This window comes from Pinus tabuliformis, chromosome 2_2 (assembly GCF_031772625.1).
Source record: "Pinus tabuliformis cultivar Carrire ecotype Pingquan chromosome 2_2, CPIR1, whole genome shotgun sequence".
NCBI lineage: Eukaryota > Viridiplantae > Streptophyta > Pinopsida > Pinales > Pinaceae > Pinus > Pinus tabuliformis.
The window spans coordinates 1,106,975,575-1,106,996,881 of NC_142300.1; the positions used below are offsets into that span (position 1 = coordinate 1,106,975,575).

Below are 21,307 nucleotides of genomic sequence, written 5' to 3' on the forward strand. Positions count from 1 at the left end.
CAGCAACCCTCCACAAAATATTGCTGCAATATTGTTGTTTGCTGCACTCCTGGTTAGGACATGTCCTGCAGCCCTAGTTCCACCACACAGTCAGCAAACAAGCCCTTGTAGGGCTGCGGTTCACCTTGGAGACCCTCCTCTCATACCACGCTGCCTCCTAAAGGTGTTGTCCACCCATGACAGCCCTTAACACAACCTCCAGCTGTGTGCTATGGCCTGCGGCCTAAGTCACATGACACGAGGACACGAGACACGGAGGACACGTAAATACGAGTATTCAATACGAAACGCAGCGACCTGGAAACAGGACACGGGGGACACGTTTTATATATATTTAATAAATATATATATATATATATATATATACCGAAATATAGTTTTTTATCCATATTAAATTGCAGGTTGCAGCGTATCTAATCAAATTAAAATATAATTACTTCTCAAAGTTCATAGTTCACTTTAAAAAAATAAATAGAATCAAAATTTACTATTTAGAAATTAGAATGTGATATGCTTGGTCTTGATTATTGAATATTCAATGTTCATTGTTCATGTACAACTTACAAGCACATAAGAAAATAACTAAAGTCTAATCCTATTGATTTCCTCTGCCCCTCTTGCGAGAAAATGCCACAGCTTTCCCTTTCCCTCTAGATGTAGATGCTGGTGCTGGTGGAGTTGGCAGTGGAATTTGATATGCTCTAGAAGCTGAAGAACTAGAAGTAGGAGCTATAGGAGGTAGACCACGTCCTCTACTGGTGGCAGGGGTAGCCCGGGTAGGTGGTGTCACCTGGAAACATTTCAATCTCCCAATCCTGAAATCCTGAAAAACTGATAAGTCTGCTGCATTTTGAATGAAATTTAAAATTCTACTTTCTCCATATGAAATCCAATGAGGCCGGAACCACTCTCAAACATCCTGAGTCATTTCATGGTAATGTTAAAAATTTAAGTAAAAGGATGAAAATGAAGATTAAGGAGAATGTCACTTTTACTTTAAGAATTTAACATTACCATGAATAGCATATCAATACTAGGGCCTAGACTTGATCATTAAGCTGCCCCACTCAAAAATTATTTGTTTCTTTAAAAAAAAAATTGCAGCTTAAGCAGGGAACGTTTTCTATCAACAGAATACGCGTTTTCCAGATGTAGGACACGACGAAACCGGCGAATACGTTTTACATTTTACAAGACACGATGAAAAACGTTTTCGACACGTTTTAGGGCCGTTTTTGTGTCCGACACGTAAAATACGGGACACGGGACCTTGGAGGACGTGTCCTGTGACTTAGCCTGCAGCCTAGCACAACAGCTTGCTGTAGCTTTCGGCCTTCATAAATGTTACCCAAAAAATCCCAAACAGCAGCGTTGTCTTCCTCATGAACTCGGCCTAGCTGATTGCACTTGCCAACACCCAACTGCATGCATATCCAGCCCTACGCTGACCTGTCTTCAATGAATTTTTGCTCCTTGTGGCTGCGGCTTCCCTGCCTTGCAAACAGTCCTTAATTCATGCCCTAGAACTGCCTTATTCACCATGCTGTCACCTACAACACAAAGATTTCCATGCTGTCCTTCTAGGCTCCTTTCACGCTGTCTAGGGCCTCTTCTCTTGTTGCGGCTAGGGCCTCTTCTTGCTGCGGCTAGGGCTTGATACCCTTCTCTCCACCAAGTCCTCCTTTTAAGAAGACATACCCAAACAAGTGGAGAGAGAGATCATGAAATGATGTGCACCTAAAATGACTTGAGGTCTCCTCTATTTATATGCAACGTTGAGGATGAGCTGGGGGTTGCTTGTTTTGCTTGCTGGCCGATCTTGACAATTTGTCAATAATACAAATAAACTCATATCTCCATATATACATGTCGGAATCGGATGATCTTTAGATCAATCCTACACCTCTCGGAGAGAGGAATCCAAGAAAAATATCACCTGTCATAAATAAGGTGACCCACATGGAATTTGGCCCTAGTTGCCAATTTTAACATATTCCAACTGAGTTAGGAGGCAGGATGGAAGTAAAGGACGTGTTGTGTGTGTCAGAACTCAAGTGGAGTTTGCTCTAAGTTTCCATGATGGAGAAGAAGGGGTTCTCTGTTGCTTTCTTGGATGGGAAGGTACTGATCAACTGGTCAAACCTAGCAGATCTGGTTTTGATGATGGATATGTCATTGGAGTTAGAGAGAGAAACATGTATAGGCTAAAGGGCCAAGCTACTCAAGTGAAAGCATGAGGCAGAGTAGTGACAGAGAACGACAAGTAGATAGCTTAGAAGGTTGAGTAGCTCAGAGGGAGTCAACCTTTAGGTTTGTGAGGGGAGGAGCAGTGGATAGATTCCCCCAAGTTTGTTAAGGTCTTTTGTTATGAAATGACCTTATAGGATGTTCAAGAGCAGGAGGCTTGTACGAACCATGCCAAGGACAGTAAGAGTTTGAGGATGTTTCCAAACTAGACATCTAACCTTCTACATGCTTGACACCTAACCTATGCAGAAGCACCTATCTGAGCTATTATCATCAACATCTGGCCAAGCAGGGTGCTATTGAAGATCATAATTATTCAAATTTATGCTGATAACAGTAAGGTTCATATTTTCAATCTTCTTTGTGTTATGCAGATCATTTTTAGTAAAGCAGTATTGTGGTTATTATAAAGTTTAAACAATAAGATTTTGTTTATATTTTTCCTACCTGTTACTCTTGTTATTGAATTGTTTGGGATATTTTCTACTAGGTTGATGCTAGGGAGTCATTGCTTTGAGTACTTTGAGGAGATTATAAAAGCATCATGTATAAGATCGCTTTATTATATACATCTTTTCCTAGCAATGTAGTTGTGCCTAACTTTGTGTTTTTCCTCTTATAAAAACATGCATGTATCCCAATGTTAATGTAGCCTGGCATAGGGGTGTTTCTCTCATAATTAAATTTCCGTTCACTTGAGTATAGCTTCCAATCCACAACCTTCACCCAACAAATTTGCAAGGAGACGTTCATGCAATACTAGTAATTTTTGATGTCTTGAGAGACCATTAGATCCTCAATGATCCACTCCACTTTTCAGTCAGAATTCACTTCAGTAGTCTTCTCTTTTGATCTCTCTTTCTTTCCATTCAACTACATGCCTGTCTTCTTTGTCTTCCTTCACAGTTTTTACATGATGGCAACCTTCCTTCTTATCCCTGGAGAAACAGATTGCTTTATCCTTCCCAAACATGATATTCCTGAAATTAAATGCTTGTTTCCAATAACCATGGGAATGATCACTGTTGAAAACCATATCTTCTCCAATGTCCAATTGTCGGAGAATTTGTTTGTCTTGAACATCCAATAAGTCATAATGCCTTTTTTATTTACATGCTGCTAACATATCTTTTCATGGAGAGAGACTGCATTTTAACCAAATCCTCAGTCCATTCTTTTTAAAAGCAGGGAAAATTATGTTGCATCTCCATGTGTGTGTGAATGTGATGCAGCCACACAACTGAACTTGGATTTCAAAATAAGTGTCCATGTACCATCATCTGCAGTTGTGCCCACAAAGCTTGGCAATTGTGGTTTATTCCCGACTTTTTTTATATCAAATCACAATGCTAGCCACTACTAGAAGGTAACAAATAAAGAGATACAATAAGCTATTGCCAGCCACTACTAGGTCATGGCTAAGAACTCTTCCTTGAACCAGCAGTAAAAAACTTCTCTTTGCATGATCTAAGAGTCAAGTCCCATGTTAGTAACTCCATAATTTCCTAAGGTGTCATATTGTTGGGAGCACTGTTGATAATATCGGCGATATTCGGAAATATCGCGATATTTTCGGCAAAACGATATATCGCCGAGAAAATATCGCGATATTTTCTGTTTTGAAAATATCGGCAAATATCGGCAAAATATCGCGATATTTTGAAAATATCGCGATATTTTGAAAATATCGGCAAAATATCGGCTATATTTAAAAATTTGAAAAAATTATTTTTTATGCTTGCCGATATTTGCCGATATTTTCGCCGATATTGCCGATAAGATATTTTCTGGACCCTCGCCGATATTTTGCCGATACCGATATTTTCAACACTGGTTGGGAGGAAGATGATACTATTTCACTTGTGTAAAGATATATGATGAAAAGGGGGTTGATGGAAGTTGATAGATGAATCTGTTGATTTTTCATAGGATCTTCTAAATTTCTTTAGTTACTCTTTCTTGCATTCATATTCATCATAACGCAATTACACAGAAGATCTCAACAGTAGAAACTAAATGCCAGTAGGATCATAAAGAGACAGCCAAACAAGAACACAAACATTTACCTTGGAAAAACCCACATGGGGGAAAATCCCAGCAACCTTTTCCTTAGAGAAATTCTTCAGTTCAACAAGAGACACACCTAGATCTTCTAGTCAATCACAAGGTCAAACTGCCAGCAAAAAAGACTTGGTCAAACCTGGTCCAATGGCCTCATAGTCAAGTCATATGTCTGCCCACTGAATTTGGTCTTGTTAGGTCTGCTAGGGACAAACTTCAGCCTCATACTGTGCCTAGAGAAGCTCAGTCCTGCTGCCTTTCACAGAGTTTTGGTCCTCAAAGATTTGGTCCTTCCACAGAGATATAGATATGCTGCTATCTCAGAGATTGGGTCCTGCATTTAAGCTTCAGGTTCGTCCTTCAACAAGCCCCAAATTTGTCCTGTCTTTTGCCCCAGATTCACCCTTTTCTTTCTGCCTCAGATGATCAAATTTCTTGATTGAGAAGGAGGTCGAATGCCTCATATATATGGAAGACTGGCTGGTCAAATGAGTGCCTGTTTGACTGGGCCAGCTTGACTAGGAGGACGGCTGAATTGGCTTGTTTGGAGCCAAAAATTCAATTTTCAAAATTCAAATTTTCTCTTTTGAAAAGGACATGAAGAACATGCCTTAAAATTTCTCTTTTGACAATAGCATGAAGAACATGCTTTATATTTATCATTACAAATACATCAAGGGCTAAAATATTAATTATGAAGACCGACCATAGCTACAAAAATTCAACAGAATCAAGATGTTTACTGTGTTTAACTCAGTTTTATTGTTAACCTAATTTGGAAGGAGCTCATCTCTGTCATAATTCATTGGATGGAGTTATTTCGAACTATGGGCTTGGTTAGACTATCTTTCAGGAATTTATTACTGCTTTGAGAAAAAAGATACACTATCCTGGTTATGGTTCAAACCAAAAAACCCACTTGACTTTCCTCACACCAAATCATGGTTTTATCATTCTCATGTCCAGTTGTTCATAATCACATTGACCTATTTATGGTCATTCGTTGGACATTAATAAAATTATCATATCTTCTCTGTCTGCTATCTTTTGTTAGCACACTTCTAGCCACTATGTAGATATGAGTTCCAGGCAGCTGGCCAATATAAAAAACAAAACATTCTAACAAGATTTACAGCATATTTTTAGGTGCATCCTACTAATTAGTTATAATAGATTTCATTTTGTAGAACAGGGATGGTTTTACAGAAATGAATATTAGATATGTTTCCCCCATTCTGTATTTTCACATGCACCAAAAATGAAGTATTACAGTTAATGTGAGATTCATGTGAATCAGTCCATCTGCATTATTGGCCCTCACTTAATTGACATCTTGAAATCTTTGATTATCTTTTTCCAAGGAAAATTTGTAATTTTATTCAAGATGATTAAAATTACAGTGGCAGATGCTTGTACAACATTGTTAACAGCCATTTAAGACCCCAGGAGAAAGAAACAGAAGCAGTCCTAAACTTTGCATTACAAGTTTTTATCTGTATAGTGGTAAGCTTTATAGAGGCCCACAAACCCTCTCAGCTATCATGCCTATAGGCATCTGTTCAGATCCACATATATAATATGAAAAATATACAGTCCTCTTAAACATGATTTCAGAGAAATATAACAGAGATAAAAGTACTTTAGTTCCCCAAAAAGTGAGCAGAAAAATAATAACATATCACATAAAAGGCAGGCAATTATATTCTCTGGAGTCTGTCAAACCCATTGTTAACTTCATGAACTATCCATTCACCCTGCTGCAGATGAAGACCTTCCTTAGGCAGATGATCAGCTCCCTGATTCCTATGTCTGTAGATGTGTGCAAAAGTTGTGTGCGAAACCCCCAACTATATCCAATATGTCCTCGTACAACAATGGTAATGTGAAATTTCTGAGTACTCTCTCCAAAGCCATTTTATTATGAGTAGGGAGTCATAAAAAAATTGTAAATTCTGCACAGCATATTCTGATGCTAAAGTCAAAATAATCTTCAGTGCCCATTACTCTGCATTGTTATCAGTGCCATGATCAACACCTACTTTAAAACTGTTGACATAGGACTCAGAGATATATAAAATACCTCCTGCCCCAAAACAACCCCCATAACCCAACTGGTGGTTCTCTTTGAGAAGTAACATCAAAATAAGCACAAACTTCTTTGACTATCTGCATAACTCAATGCTGCAATTGAGGTTAATTTGCTTATGATTTGGACACTTTGATCATTGGGTTATGGCCTTGACTGAGTATAATTTTAAGTCAATGAAGTCGCTGTTGATGTAAACAGACCTTCTCATACAAAATTTATCCCCAATGGGTGTGTTTAGCACGGAAATATTTTGATACATTTTCTATTAATTTTTGTGTTCAATCATTTTTTTCTAGTTTATGTATGGCAAAAGTTTGAATTCTCATATATCTCTTTGTTGTTTGTTTATGTATAAACAGAGGGTTTTTAGAAACTTTGATCCTAACCTACATACTCAGGCAAGGGCTCAAGAATATGTCCGTGCTCTCAATGCAGCAAAATTAGACAAGGTAGAGTCATGCTATAAAATTTACAAATTTAATGTGGTACATCCGTTATGCCATATTGTTGGTGGACACTTTGTATGTGACCAGGAATAGCTGGCAATTGATTATTTTCTATTTGTGGCCTTTCTTGGTGATCAGATTTTTGCAAAACCCTTTCTGGCAGCAATGAGTGGACACATTGATGGCATTTCTGCCATGGCAAAGAGCCCACGTCATTTGAAAAGCATATTTTCGGGTTCCGTGGATGGAGGTATTGATAATCCTTTTTCCTTTCATTCTTTTCTGTATCCATTCTTCATTTCTTAAATTGTATAGTTATAGTTGACAGTGTTCACTTGAGTTTCTTAATAGGCATAGTTCATGGATTTGACACGACATATTATTTTGTTTGTAGTTTAGTTTTCCAATTTCCAATTAATCGTCCAGACAGAAGGAATGAAATTGTACATCTAATACTTCTGAAAAAGTTGCAATAATAGATGAAGAATATAACATTTATTCTATGACTTGTGGCCTTTTTAATATTTAAGAGCTGTTATTGGTGACCACTATTTGGCTGTGATGGATGTAATGTATTATTTTAATGCATAGTTCTATCTATGTTGGGATTTGTGAAATATTTGTGGGAATTGATTTGATTGGCATATTATAGCATGACTATATGCTTCTCATGTTCTTTTATTTCTTAAAACATGTCTTGAGGCTATATTCCTAGAAACAAGCACAAGAATGTGAGCTGAGTTGGTGAGAGTGGGGTGCTGTTATGGTGCCTTTTGGGGTCTGATTCCTCTTACATCTTGTGGCCATTTGTCAAAGTCTCTGATGCAAGCTTGCAAGGGGCACATTGTTCTCTAGCTGAGCTGTTGTGACCATTAAGCCAGGCCAAGTGGCCACGTAACCTATGGTGTAAACTGTCTCCCATCTCTTGATAGGTGGTTGATAATTGTTGCTCAAGTAAAATTGGGAAGCATCTTTGATTCTTCTATGTCATTAGAAATGAGAAGTGGGAAACAATGACTTGAAGAAGAAACAAAGGCTATAAGGTTTTTGAGGTTTATAAGATAAGTTTGTTACTGCCCAACAAATGACTAAAAATATGCCTATATGACTGTAGTAGACATGGCAATACATAGTGTGACTAGGAAGGCCACTCCTATAAAAGCAAAAAGCAACGCTAATCTATCTGACTTGGGGACAACTATCATAATTCTTGAAAAAAATACAATGCTTTGGAGTTGAGCACAAGGAAAAGAACCTTGATGCTCCAAGTACTTGTCATTGGACCAAGGGGAGTGCAGCTCCTCCTTTGAAGTTGAATGGGAAGCTCTCCTACCATCCTTTGAAGTTGAATGGCAAGTTGTCCTACCATTTGATGTTGAGGGGAGGAATCTATGTATATAAAAGTCACTGGAGGAAGTGGATCTGGCTCAAGGGATGTTTCTTTGTTTAGAAGAGTTGACTCGCTGTTGGGAGTTTGGTGTGGTTAACATTAGTTACTGTTCTAGAGTAAATTGTCTTGTAGCCTCCCAAGTTGTCCCAACAACTCAGCATGGTTCTCATTGCTGGGGGTTGAGATCCTAGTTGGGGTTTGACAGATTTGGTTGGAATGGTGTAGCATTTTCCCTGCCTCTTGATGCCCCTATCCACTAGGAACACTAAGAACAAAGAAGTGATCCTTTAAGTAGTGTTCGGTTGGATGGTGGGCTATAGGATGTGAGCTATGAGCTCGAGTGCCTCTCCTAAGTATAATGCTAGGTCTTGTTGGTTTGGATATTAAAAAGTTGTAAAGAGAGTTACAAGACTCCTTGCATAGGAAGTGGAACCACATATCTCATAGTAATGAGTGATTTGAATATAAAGTGATTAGGACAAACTGAGACAAATGAGTCAAATGAGACAAACAAAGGACAAATAATTGCACTTTATAACTTGTGCAAATGGAGTCTGGTTCGAACTCCAAGTAGAGTACATCCTTTGACCTATCATGAAGGGGAACCTATTGAGTTTTGACTTGGGCTTTGAAGTCCCTATCTAAATCTATGTGAAGGGAGAAAATTGAGTAGGTAAGTGGAAAGAAGCCGATCACAAATGAAGATATCGAGGGATGGGGGATACTCCAATAAACAAAAATTCGGTAAGCTTATTTGTTATGAGTTGTTTTGGTCTACCTTAAAGGTAATCTTGGTAAAGACAAGCTATGCCTCTCAAACCTTCAACACCCTTGGAGCTTTCAATCACTTCATTACATTTTGAAACATAATGATAGCTTAGATAATTATTCTTGCTTGGGTCTCAATTAAGAAGAGAATATTCAAAGGTTTGAGTGCATCGTAGATTGTGCAGAGGGATGAATAGAGGGCATTGTTGCAGTTCCAACACTTGATCGTGATCCTGAACACCCCTCACTTCCCCCCTATGGCTAATCCAAGATCACAACCATAGGATCATGGATAGCCTCCCATTTTCCTATTTGTTGTGATGTTGCAACTTATTCCTTGGATTTCTTAAGCTTTGCAACATTAGATGTATGAGATGCTCATCTAGGAAGATCTATTGGGAAGGGTGAAAAGTTGCTTATTTGTTCTGAGGGTATGCAAATGGATCCCTGTACATCCAAATCGGACAAGCATTGAATTTGATATCCAACCAAGTTGTCTTTGGATTTATTTTAGGGAGGTGTAATGTGTCCCAAAGGAAGTCAGTCCTAATCTGTGTGGGGTCCAAATGTGGTTTTTAGGTTGAAGGAAGACATGTTACTTTCAAATTTGGTTCTCTAGCTGCCCTTGTGCACTATTCATTAAGTTTGGTTTGCATAACCAAACTATCTTTGTCACTGCCCCCAAACTATCTTTGTCTAGGATTTGATTGTAGTGCTAGTTGCCTATTTGAAGGTTTCCTTTAGGGATCTAATCTTGTTTTGTTTATTCTTGGGATCTTGAATTTTTGCATATAGGGAATAATTTGATGGTTGGAGATGATATGTGTTTTGGCATGCAAAGATTTTTGTTCAAGAATAGGGTCCTTAGGCAACACTTCTGAAACTTGATTAGTGAGGCTACAAACTTCATCTTACAAATAGTCAATTCTTGCTATCAAATTCTATATGTGAGTGACCTAAAATTGGTCAAATAAACACATAACATGCTTTTCCATCTTGTTAGAAAGGTGATGATGAATTATTGTTTGTATCTGCTTTTCCAAGTTGTTTCTTGTTGAAAATTTTTATCTGCAGTGGTTGGGAGCCATTTTCTTTGTGCTTGTTGAAGAGGGGGTTTGATTGTTGCCTATTGTTAACAGTAAAGGGAGTAGGATATGGTGTAGGGGCATAAGGTTGAGTGGAGTGTTTATGGGGTGATGTGTAGAAGGAGGGGAGAACTATGTACAAGGTCTAGATGTCCGAGAAGGGGGAGTTGTGGGGGATAGTGCAAAGAATGGGGTGGTGGGGGAGATTAATTGACAAGACAAGGGGATAATGGAATGACATTTTGACTTCTTGTGGGCAACTTCCAACACATAGAGACAACTTGTTGAATGCAGACATAGCTTTCAGAGTTGATGTGTGATGTTAAGGTTTATGCCTAAGGTGAGGGTTGAAATAAACCTAAAGTTTGTGTTGCAATGCAAGGTCGACCTAAGTCAATTTGTTCCTTGGGGTAGATGTGAGAATTTCTAGATTTGTAGGTCGTGCTTAGGTTTTGTTGATGTGTGACTTACGCCAATGCGTGGGTGACATGCGTTGGTGTGGGGTTAACTGGTGTTGTAGTTTGGGGCTGATGTGAGTTAGTGGAGGGAGAGAGCTTGCATTCAAATAGAGTGGATATTAAATCTCATGAAATAATTGATAGGAGCCAGAGCTTAGGAGGCATAGTGGATATTAACTCTCATGAAATAATTGATATGAGTTAGAGCTTAGGAGGCATAGTGGAAGGAAGAGGTGGAATTGAGGTTATGCATACAAGAAATCCATTTGAAGACCCACAAGATGTAAATGGATGGATGATGTACATCGTAAATGGAATTCGATTCATAATTGATTGTCGTAATGGATTAGGGTACATCAATTTGACCCAAAGCTTCAACTTGTAACATCCCTATTTAAACCCAAAGTTTTTGTTGGAAAATGGTAGCTTCGGTTGGTATTTTCATCAATAAAATGAAAAGAGACAAATTGAATTTATATTTACCCCACAAGTGTTCAAATCGGCCCCTCCAAGGTCAAATCAGCTTGCCCAAGAGACACACCTCTTCACATGGACGAATCACTATAAATTGAGCCTATTTGCTCTCCTTCAAGGACATATTTTAGATCATTTGGTCTAAGGCTTATGCAAAGATTGAGGCACCTAATCTCTGTGATATGCGAGTTGATTGAGGCACCTAGTCTTTGTGATATGCGAGTTGACTGAGGCACCTAATCTCTATGATATGCGAGTTGCCTGAGGCACCTAATCTTTGTGGTATGTGAGCTAACTGAGGCACCTAATCTATGTGATATGCGAGATCTGAGGCATTTGTTTCTATGGCTAAAGCGAAGGTCCGAGGCACTATTGTCTCTGGCATCATCTGAGTTTTGAGACTGAGGCAAAGGCTGAAGTTTGTGCTTCTTGGAGACCTCTGGCAGATCTAATTATAGATCTCACTATGGGCAGAATTGAAGGGAACCCTGTATAGGATCTTGGAGGGTTGGCTTGGCACTTGTGGGAGGTAATCTTGCTATTCAGTATTTGTCTATATGTCTTGATAAAGGATATTGTCAAAGAGATGCTAGTTTGACTGATGTACAAATTGGATTGAATTTGACATTCTCTCAGAAGGAAAGGTTGCTGGGTTTTTTCGCTTGGAGTGGGGTTTTCCCAGGGTAATATTGTGTCTCTTGTTCATTGTCTTATTGTCATCTTTACTGCTCTATGGATCTTAATATTAATGGTTGAATTTTTCAAGTATAACTGCGTAATGATTGGAATGTTCTAAAGAAGTCAAATTGTATAGTTAGGAGTAGTTATCAGTTTGAAAATTGTTCAAGTCTTGTTTGCTACTAGAAAATCAACATGGTATCAAAGCTTGGTGAAAGAGAAACCCTATTAAGCCATGTCTTCTTTGAGGAAAAATAAGCAGTAGTCCGAGCCTCTAGAAGACCTAATCCAATTCATTGGTTAAAGTCAAAGTTCCATTGCTAAAGTAAGGATAAGTAAGTCTCATACTGAACCTCTAGATCCAAAAGAATGAGGGTCGAAACCCTAACTCATGGTTGAAATTATCTACTGATCTAGTCCGAATTTCTCAAAACTTAGAAGTCCGAAAATTTCAGAGAGTCCATTGTATCACTGAAGATTGAAAGATCACAAGGTATGCTCAAAGTCAAAGTAGCTGTGAAGAAAAATTACAGAGTTCTAATTCAAGACCAAAGTTTTGTTTGTGATAGGCCAAATGACCTTCTTCAGTATGATTGTTTCGAATCTCCATGGTCATGGTTTCATAGATCCGGATCATCTCATAATTTGTTTCAAGTAAATCGAGAAGCATAATCTCTGTCCCAACATTAAATTAGAGAAGGCTCACAAATAGGAATCTGAAAATATCAGAAATGTGCTACAGGAGATCTGACAATCTTAGAAGTCTAGTACGAAGCTTATCTCAAAGATCTTCATGGATAAAGGTTGGGTAATTTCAGAGGAGCCCGAATGACCTTAGTCTCCATGAGCTTAAACTTATGTGTTTGAAGAGCAAGTCTTTCGAAGGAGCCAAATCCTTTGAATTAATTCAAAACTCAATTTGATGACAACTTAAAAAGGGTTTCTATCCTATACATAAAAGAGGGACGAAATGATTGTAGGAAAACGACCTGATTGATTTAGGAGGCGACCTGATATCTCTTTGAAAGAAATCATCCTAGAAAAATTTAAAAGTTGCAATTCAATCTAAAGTCTGACATGTGAAGTCATGAAGTTATATTATAATGATGATCGAGGTCAAATATGAGGTCTGGAGCCTGAAATATGAGGTATGGATTTTTGTTCTCGAAAGAAGCTCTATTAAGACCAGGTTTATGTCTAGCATAACTTGTATGAAAGATTAGATCTTTTGAAGTCTTAACAATGCATATTGTATCAATAAGAAACCTTTAAAGAAGGATAAGTATAATGAAGTTCATTCTATTAAGATAATATTCAATGAAATATTGCTAGTATGCAACATTTCAAGTTGTATCCACACTAGAATATGTGACCCTTACTTAGAAGGAGTGTAGGAAGGATCAACCTTGAAATGTAAGAAGGATCACTTTCTATAATGTACCTTTGAAGAAAGCTCATAGCAATGAAGGAAACTCGATATCAGTGGAAAAGAAGGTCAAACTCCTCTTTAGTTCAAAGTCTCACTCTTGACAAGTCCTGAAGTGCAAAAGTGGTTGAGGACATCTCTATTTTCAAGCATAAATAAACTCTTTTTTCACAATAAACATATTCAAAATGATCGAAACATTCATGAAGTTAGGGGAATCCAGACTGATTAGGTCTAATGACAAGGGTCAAGTGACTTCATCAATCTGTTTAAGCTTCGAAAGCTATGAATATAAGGAATCTTGCAGATTGGAAGTCTAGAGTTTAGAAACCCTAGTAGGACAACAAGAGGTTGATTTCCTCTAAGAAGAGTCTTATCAATGACAAACTACTTGAGCTGCAATTAGTATGTCGAGGGATCTCTAATCTTGATCATGGAGTCCGTTGAGATAATATAGGATTTTACATATTTGGATATCTGGGGTTCGAATGGGAAAATATCTAGAGTTTGTGGACAAAACCCTAGGAGTGATCATCTCCGCTAAAAGAAGAAACCCTAGTTCATTTAAGAAAGATATGATATCATGTTGATGTGGAGGACAAGGATGATGAAGTTGCAAGATGAATGCAAGAAGTCTAAGAATAAGAGGGAGCTGACAAGTTCTCAAAAGATAAGTATTTTATATCTCTCTTTCATGTTTATTACTATTGTTGTTGTTTCTATTAGTCTCTTGTCTTTGTATCTCGTGCTTGGTTGTGATTGTTCTTCCATGCCCTCCTAGTGAGGATTACAGGTACAGGATGAATGCTACTAAAGCTGTAGTAGCAGATGGAAAGAATGGAAGAACAAAGCAAAGATAATGATAAGAAGACTCATGTTGAGCTATGGAATCAAATGGGGCAAATCTTATCTATGCTAAAAAGAAGTCAGTTGTGACTTCCAAGATGAAGATGGATAGAAGTACCAAGCGAAGCATTACCTCAGTAAGAGGGAGAAGAATATGAAGTCAGACACCTCATGTATGTGTAAGAGGGAGCTGATTGAAGGATCTTGGTCTAATGCATTACTACCTAGGATTGAAAGTGTGGCATAAGCCTGTTGAAATCTTTGTTGAGATCCTTTAGAAATTTGGCATGATGGACTGCGAGTCCATGGACACCTCCATGATAACAAATTTGAAGAAGTTGCGAGACTCTGTTGCTGACTTGATTGATCTTTCTGATTGGGTTGTTGAACTATTTGCTGCATGGATTTGTAGATTCTGATTGGACTAGATGTTCTAAAGACATGCAAAGCACTTCTGGACGCTGTGTTAGCCTGGATATCATGGATGGGTATTGTGCAGACCTCTATTTCACTTAGCACAGCTGAAGTTGAGTATATAGCTAGTTGTTCAACCTGTTGTGAAGTAGTTTGCCTTCGAAAGTTGTTTGCTGGTTTGTTTGATTAGGTGTTGGAATCGACCGTGATATATCCAAAGCTGTGTGAAGCTTTTTGAGAATCTATTTTTTCATGACAGGTCGAAGCACATTGAGATCAAGTGTCACTATATCCGAGATGTTGTCCAAAGAAGAGCTGTTAGGCTTGAATACATTTCTATTGATAAGCAGATTGCTGATGTTTTGACAAAGCCACTATCCCGGATGAAGTTTGTTTACTTCTGAGAGAAGAAGCATGGAATGGTTGAGAACCCCTCTCTTCGAGCGAGAGGAGGCATTGTTTGTATAACATCATGAATCTTGCTTGGGCTTGGCTGAGGAAACATTGTTTGTATAACATCATGAATCTTCCTTGGGCTTGGCTGAGAAATTATGGTTTATGGTCGGGAAGATTGTTTTGGTTACTCCCTTGGGCCATTGAGTTTGACTGAGAAACCTTATGGTTGGGGAGGTTGGTTCTGAGGCTTGGAGTGATCCCTTAGGTCATTGTGTTTGACAGAGAAACTAGAAGGGTTGTTCTGGGACATAGATTTTGAGTACTTTCCCTTGGGTCATTGCATTTGATTGATCAACCATATAGTCGGGGAGATTGACCCTTTTGACATCGAGAACAGGATTCCTCCCTTGGGTCATGGATTGAGAGACTATATAGTCAGGGAGTTTGATATTGAGATAGGGATTCCTCATTTAAGTCATTGAGCTTGACCGAGAGACCCTTGTTTATAGTCGAGGAGATTGATGTTGAGTTCTTTCTCTAGGGTCATTGGTTTTGACTGAGAGACTAGTGGGATGGTTGGAGAGATTGACTTTGATTACTCTCTTGGGTTATTGTGGTTGAATGAGAAACCATTTCATATGGTTGGAGAGTTTGGCCTCGTGAGCAACGTTGATTGATGAACTTGATGCTATGAACCTTTCCTTATGATGAGACTTGTACATCTGATTTTGTGATCTCTCCCTTAGGTCATTACTGAGAGACCAGTGGGTTGGTCAGGGAGATTGATCTTGAGAGAGAATGAAAAGTACCTCCCTAGCTAAGAGGGAGTGTTGGAAAATGATAGCTTCAGTTGGTATTTTCATCTATAAAATCAAAAGAGAGCAATTGAATTTGTATTTACCCCACAGGTGTTCAAGTTGGCCCCTCCAAGATCAAGTCGGCATGCCCAAGAGACACACCTCTTTGCATGGATGAATAACTATAAATTGAGCCTATTCATTCTCCTTCAAGAACAAATTTCAGATCATTTGGTCTGACCCTTATGTGAAAACTGAGGCACCTATTCTCTGTGAGTGATATGCGAGCTGATTGAGGCACCTAATCTTCGTGGTATGCAGGCTGACTGATCTACCTAATCTCTATGATATGCGAGGGTTGAGGCACTTGTTTTTGTCGCTAAAGCGAAGGTTTGAGGCATTATACTCTGTGGCATCATCCAAGTTTTGAGGCTGAGGAAAAGGCCAAAGTTCGACCCTCTTGGAGACTTGTGGAAAATCTAATTACATACCTCACTGTGGGTAGAATTGAAGGGAAACCCACATTGGATCTTGGAGGGTTGGCTTGGCACTTGTGGGAGGTCATCTTGCTGGTCAATATTTGTCAATATGTATTGATAAAGGATCTTGTCAAATATATGCTATTTTGATTGATGTACAAATTGGATTGAATTAGACATTCTCTCATAAGGAAAGGTTGCTGGGTTTTTCGTCATGGAGTGGAGTTTTCCCAGGGCAATATTGTGTCTCTTGTTCATTGTCATACTGTGATCTTTATTGCTTTATGGATCTTAATGTTAATGGTTGAAATTTTCAAGTATAACTGCTTAATGATTGGAATGTTCTAAAGAAGTCAAATTGTATCATTACAAGTAGTTATCAGTTTGAAAATTGTTTTAGTTTTGCCTGCTACTAGAAAATCAACAATTTTGTAATTGTGATTAAGACCAATGATGTTGGAAATAGCCAACATGAACATCTTGACAAACTTTAGTTGATGTAATATGCATTTTATTTAATATATTACTAAAACTGAAGAATAGAGCAACCAACACGGATCTTGATGCTTGAGGAAAGTTGTATGGGATATCGGGAAGTTTCCTATATTTCCTGAATTAATGTTCAAATTTTTGATTTGGTAGTTGAACTACTTAGTTGCTAGTCGTTATGAGAAGGAATGGTAGTAATATTGAATTTCTCTAGTGATATGGACTACATACCCATTTTGGAGAATTCAGATTGACCACCTAGCCCAAGGGAAAAAACTTGAAGTCTCATGCTGTGCAACGTGTGTGTGGTTGAGCAGGGGGAAAGCACGAGTGTGTGAGAGGAGATCAATTGGGTAAGGCTATGGATAGTGGAATGTGATTGTGTACGTGTGAACCCGAGTAACCAATGGAGTGAACCAGAGCTGCCGTGGATTCTAAGATTGTGACGCTAAGCAGAAAGTGAGAGAGATCCTTCTAAATCATAATAGCTCATATGGATTTTTGGATTTCCTGATTTGTGAGGAAAGTCAGTTTTGAAGCCTTCAACTTGAGCTAGAGGGCCAGTTGGATTGTTGAGAAAGCTTGTTGAAGCTATGTACAAAAAGCGACTTGTTGAAGCTGTGCACAAAAAGCACTAAGAAAGGGAACTACTAAAGGACTATTGGTTGAGTGAAGGGATCCCTATGTGCCGTGTAGGCTCAGTGTGGCCACACCATGAAGATAACAAGCCTTGGCTTAGTTGTTGGAAGGTAGCATACTGAAACCTTATGTATGAAGGAGAATATCCCTCATGTTCTTTGCCCTACTTGAATCCTTGATATTATTTGAGTGAGGCTTCCTCTCAAGGCATTAGTTCTGTCTTAGGGGTGGCTAATTATAAGAAAGATGACAATGTAGCTAAGCCTATGGTTGGGTGGAGAATAGCTTTCCTTTTTTAGTCTCCAACAAACTTACAATAAAACATATGAGTGTATCTATTTTCTTTGTTAATGAAATGAAACCACCACTCAGTGATTCATGATTATTTGTTGGGATGGATTTCTACGCATGTTTGCAATGATAAGTTGAAAGTCATGTTGAATGTGTTAATAGCTATGGATTCGTTTACTAAACAATGTGGAAAGAGGAAGAAAACTTATAATTATGTTCCTTGTGTTAAGTATGAAATGTATGGTAAAGTATAATGTATTAGTTTAACTGAGTTTTGAGGCTACTTTTTGCTTTGTATGTGAATGGCCTTTACTAGGTTAGCTGTGTGATGAAACAACTATGGCTGCATTTTTGCTTGGAATGAGAACATTTGAAAGTTCTTTAGTGTTGGGAGACTTTGTTTCCTTTGGAGGTAAGCCCATATACTGGCCTCTGTTCGTAAGAGTTTTGGAGTTTGAAGTTGAAGTTGTAGCCCAAATGGGTGAGAAGAATCTCATCTTAGTTTGGGTCAAGTTATGGAGTTGGCCTTTGGCGATCGTTTGTACCCTCTTTAAATGATACCTTTTCTAAGAGCATAGTATGAGTACCCTTAAAGGCTAAATATGGATTTTGTGTCCTAGAAGTTCTTTTGGGTAGATTAATGCCTTGTTGTATTTTGTTTTAGTCCTTTGAAATCGGCTTAGGGTCTTAGTGGAAGTTTAAATTTAGGGATTGATCTCCTTGGTTTGGGGTTGTTTTGAAAATTTAGGGATTGGGGGTATTTTGCCCCAACCCCTGGTAACATGGTCGATAAGTTGCGAAAGGGGCTTATGTTGTGTTGTCACCCGTATTGTACAGGCACCGCGACAACGCTCAAGTCAGGGGTTGTCACCCTGATCCCTGACCTCTCCGTTCTAGCTGTCTCCCAATAATAGTGTAGAAATTTCTCATTTCCCACCCCGATTTTCAGTTTCTCCTTATTTCTCCCATATAGTTAAATGCCCTTTCCCATAACCATACATTCAACAAGCTGGAAAAAATAAATATTGCTGAAAACACAAATTCTGGAAATTTTACAGAATGCTGGAAATTGCAGAAATAAAAATCAGCAGTAATAAACAGCCATTAAAACACATTTAAACACTGATATTTTTGGTCAATGTGACCCTGGAAAAACCCCCTACAACTCTTGGGGAAAACCAGTTTGAGAGCTCTTCTTTATTTCTGGAAAATGCCTTTTTACAGTGAGAGAAAATGTTCAGCAAAAATCAACAAACAGACTTTTACAACTTATCTCAGCCTTGCTGAAACACCGCTGCTGATACTCCGCAGCTGTTGCTGTTACACCGCTGCTGTTGCTGTTACACCGAGGCTGTTGCTGTTACACCGCGGCTGTTGCTGTTACTCCGCTTTCAGCTTTGCTGTTACACCGCTTTCAGCTTTGCTGTTACTCCGCTTTCAGCTTTGCTGTTACTCCGCTTTCAGCTTTGCTGTTACTCCGCTTTCAGCTTTGCTGTTACACCGCTTTCAGCTTTGCTGTTACTCCGCTTTCAGCTTTGCTGTTACACCGCTTTCAGCTTTGCTGTTACTCCGCTTTCAGCTTTGCTGTTACTCCGCTTTCAGCTGTCCAGAAATCTCCCTTGCTCTCTTGCTCTCCTTCTCTCAATCTGCTCATGAAAGAATGAATGATCTTTTTCCTCCTTTTCCTCCCTTAACCCAACCCTAAGTGACTTTTGGGTGATCCCTAAATCCAATGGCTGAAATAGATTTAGATCAATGGCTGAGATTAAATGCTCATTTAAATCTCACTTTCTATTTTTTAATTCACCCCACTTTAATAAAGACCCACTTAGTCATTTATTTCCAAAGTCACTTTTCCTTTCTAATTTTTCATTGACTTTATAAAAGTTACTTTAAAATTAGACTTAGTAACTTTATCACTTAAAGTCACTTTTAAATTAGATTTAACTTTATAAAAATTATAAAGTTACTTTAGGAGAAAAATTAAATTCTTTTGGACACTTTTCCCTAGGCCAAAGATCAAAGCCTAAGGGAACCACCTGTCCTCCAGTACCAAATTTCAACACTCCCTCTTACCGAGGAAGGTGTTCCTCACCACACCCATCTTGTCTCTGAAGTAGACATGCTTGCCCCGTGGTAAGGCTTTGGTAAGAATATCTGCAACCTGCTCATCAGTGGAAATATACTCAAGCTTCACAGCTCCCTTCTGAACATAGTCTCTGATGAAATGATATCTGATCCCGATATGCTTTGACCTGTCATGAAATACTGGATTCTCCGTGAGTTTAATGCAACTCTGATTATCACAGTAAATCACTGAAGGTCTCAACGGCTGACCAAATAAGCCAAACAACATCTTGCGAAGCCAGATGGCCTCATAACTAGCTAGACTGGCTGCCATATACTCTGCTTCCGCTGAACTCAGTGCTACTGACTGCTGCTTCCGGCTGAACCATGACACTACTGCTGAACCCAACCCAAAACAACACCCTGAAGTGCTCTTCCTATCAGAAGCACAACCTGCCCAATCAGAATCAGTGTATCCTGCCAATCTCACTCCATCTCCCTGCCTGTAGTCCAGACCATAATCCACTGTCCCCTGCAAGTACCGCAAAATGTGTTTTGCAGCCACCCAGTGAACCTTCCTAGGCTCACACATAAACTGACTCATCGTGTTGACTGCAAAACAGATATCTGGTCTAGTGTTGACCAAATACATCAAGGAACCAATCAGCTGCTTGTACAATGTGGGATCCACCAACTCGGAATCCGAAGCATGAAGCTTCTTCCAGTTGGTGATCATTGGTGTCAACATGGGTCTACAATCCTCCATGTGGAATCTGCTAAGGATGTCCACAATATACTTCCCCTGCCCCAGGAAGAAATGCCCCTCCTCCTGCCACACCTCCAAACCCAAAAAGTAATGCATCAAGCCGATGTCCTTCATCTCAAACTCCGCCGCAAGATCTCTCTTGCAGTGCTCTATGAGTCTCTCTGCACCTGTAATGATCAAGTCATCCACATACAACACCAGAATGAGAGGCTCCTCACCAATCACAATAAAGTAAAGGTTCGGATCTGCCTCACTCTTTGTGAAACCCATCCCCTGCAAGTATGTATCTATCCTGGAGTACCAAGCTCTGGGAGCTTGCTTCAGGCCATAAAGGGCCTTCTTCAGTCTGCACACATGGGACTCCTTCCCATGCACCTCAAAGCCCTGTGGCTGCTCAATGTACACCTCCTCCTGTATGAAGCCATTGAGAAATGCGGTCTTCACATCCGTCTGGTGGATCTTCCAACCCATCTCTACTGCTATCGATATAATGGAGCGTATCGAAGTATATCGAGCCACGGGAGCGAAGGTCTCCTCATAATCAACTCCCTCTACTTGGGAGAACCCTCTAGCCACAAACCTTGCTTTGAATTTCTCAATGCTGCCATCTGCAGCATGCTTTACCTTGTAAAGCCATCTGGAAGTAACCACGGATTTGCCCTCAGGCCTCGGCACCACCTCCCAAACATCATTCTTCATGATAGAAGAATACTCCTCCTGCATGGCCTCTCTCCAGACCTGCTGGCTAGCTGCCTCCTCATAGCTAGAAGGCTCAGAGTCAAGGATGCTGGTAACCATCGCCATATAACTACAAAACCTCTCAGGTGGTCTACTCTCTCTGACCGGCCTCTTCGGCTCAGCAACAGATGTGGCATCTCTCAAGGTGTCCTGAAGCCACTTGGGCTTCCCCTTCCCTGAGCATGCTTCTCCCATAGGAGAATGAAACTCCTCCTCCTCATCACCATCAGTAGCCTGAACTCCTGGCTGTCTGTCTGCTGTCC

General features: G+C 39.3%; 1 protein-coding gene across 4 annotated transcripts in view; it reads left to right on the forward strand.

Moving 5' to 3' along the window:
* The window catches only part of LOC149197264 (uncharacterized), a 208,169-nt gene that overhangs the window by 37,797 nt on the left and 149,065 nt on the right, over positions 1 to 21,307 (forward strand). For all 4 annotated transcript variants that reach the window (XM_089405801.1, XM_089405799.1, XM_089405800.1 and 1 more), the window contains 2 exons: positions 6,757 to 6,846; positions 6,982 to 7,093. In XM_089405801.1, coding sequence (XP_089261927.1) covers positions 6,757 to 6,846; positions 6,982 to 7,093 — 202 coding nt within the window. The remainder of the gene's footprint in view (positions 1 to 6,756; positions 6,847 to 6,981; positions 7,094 to 21,307) is intronic.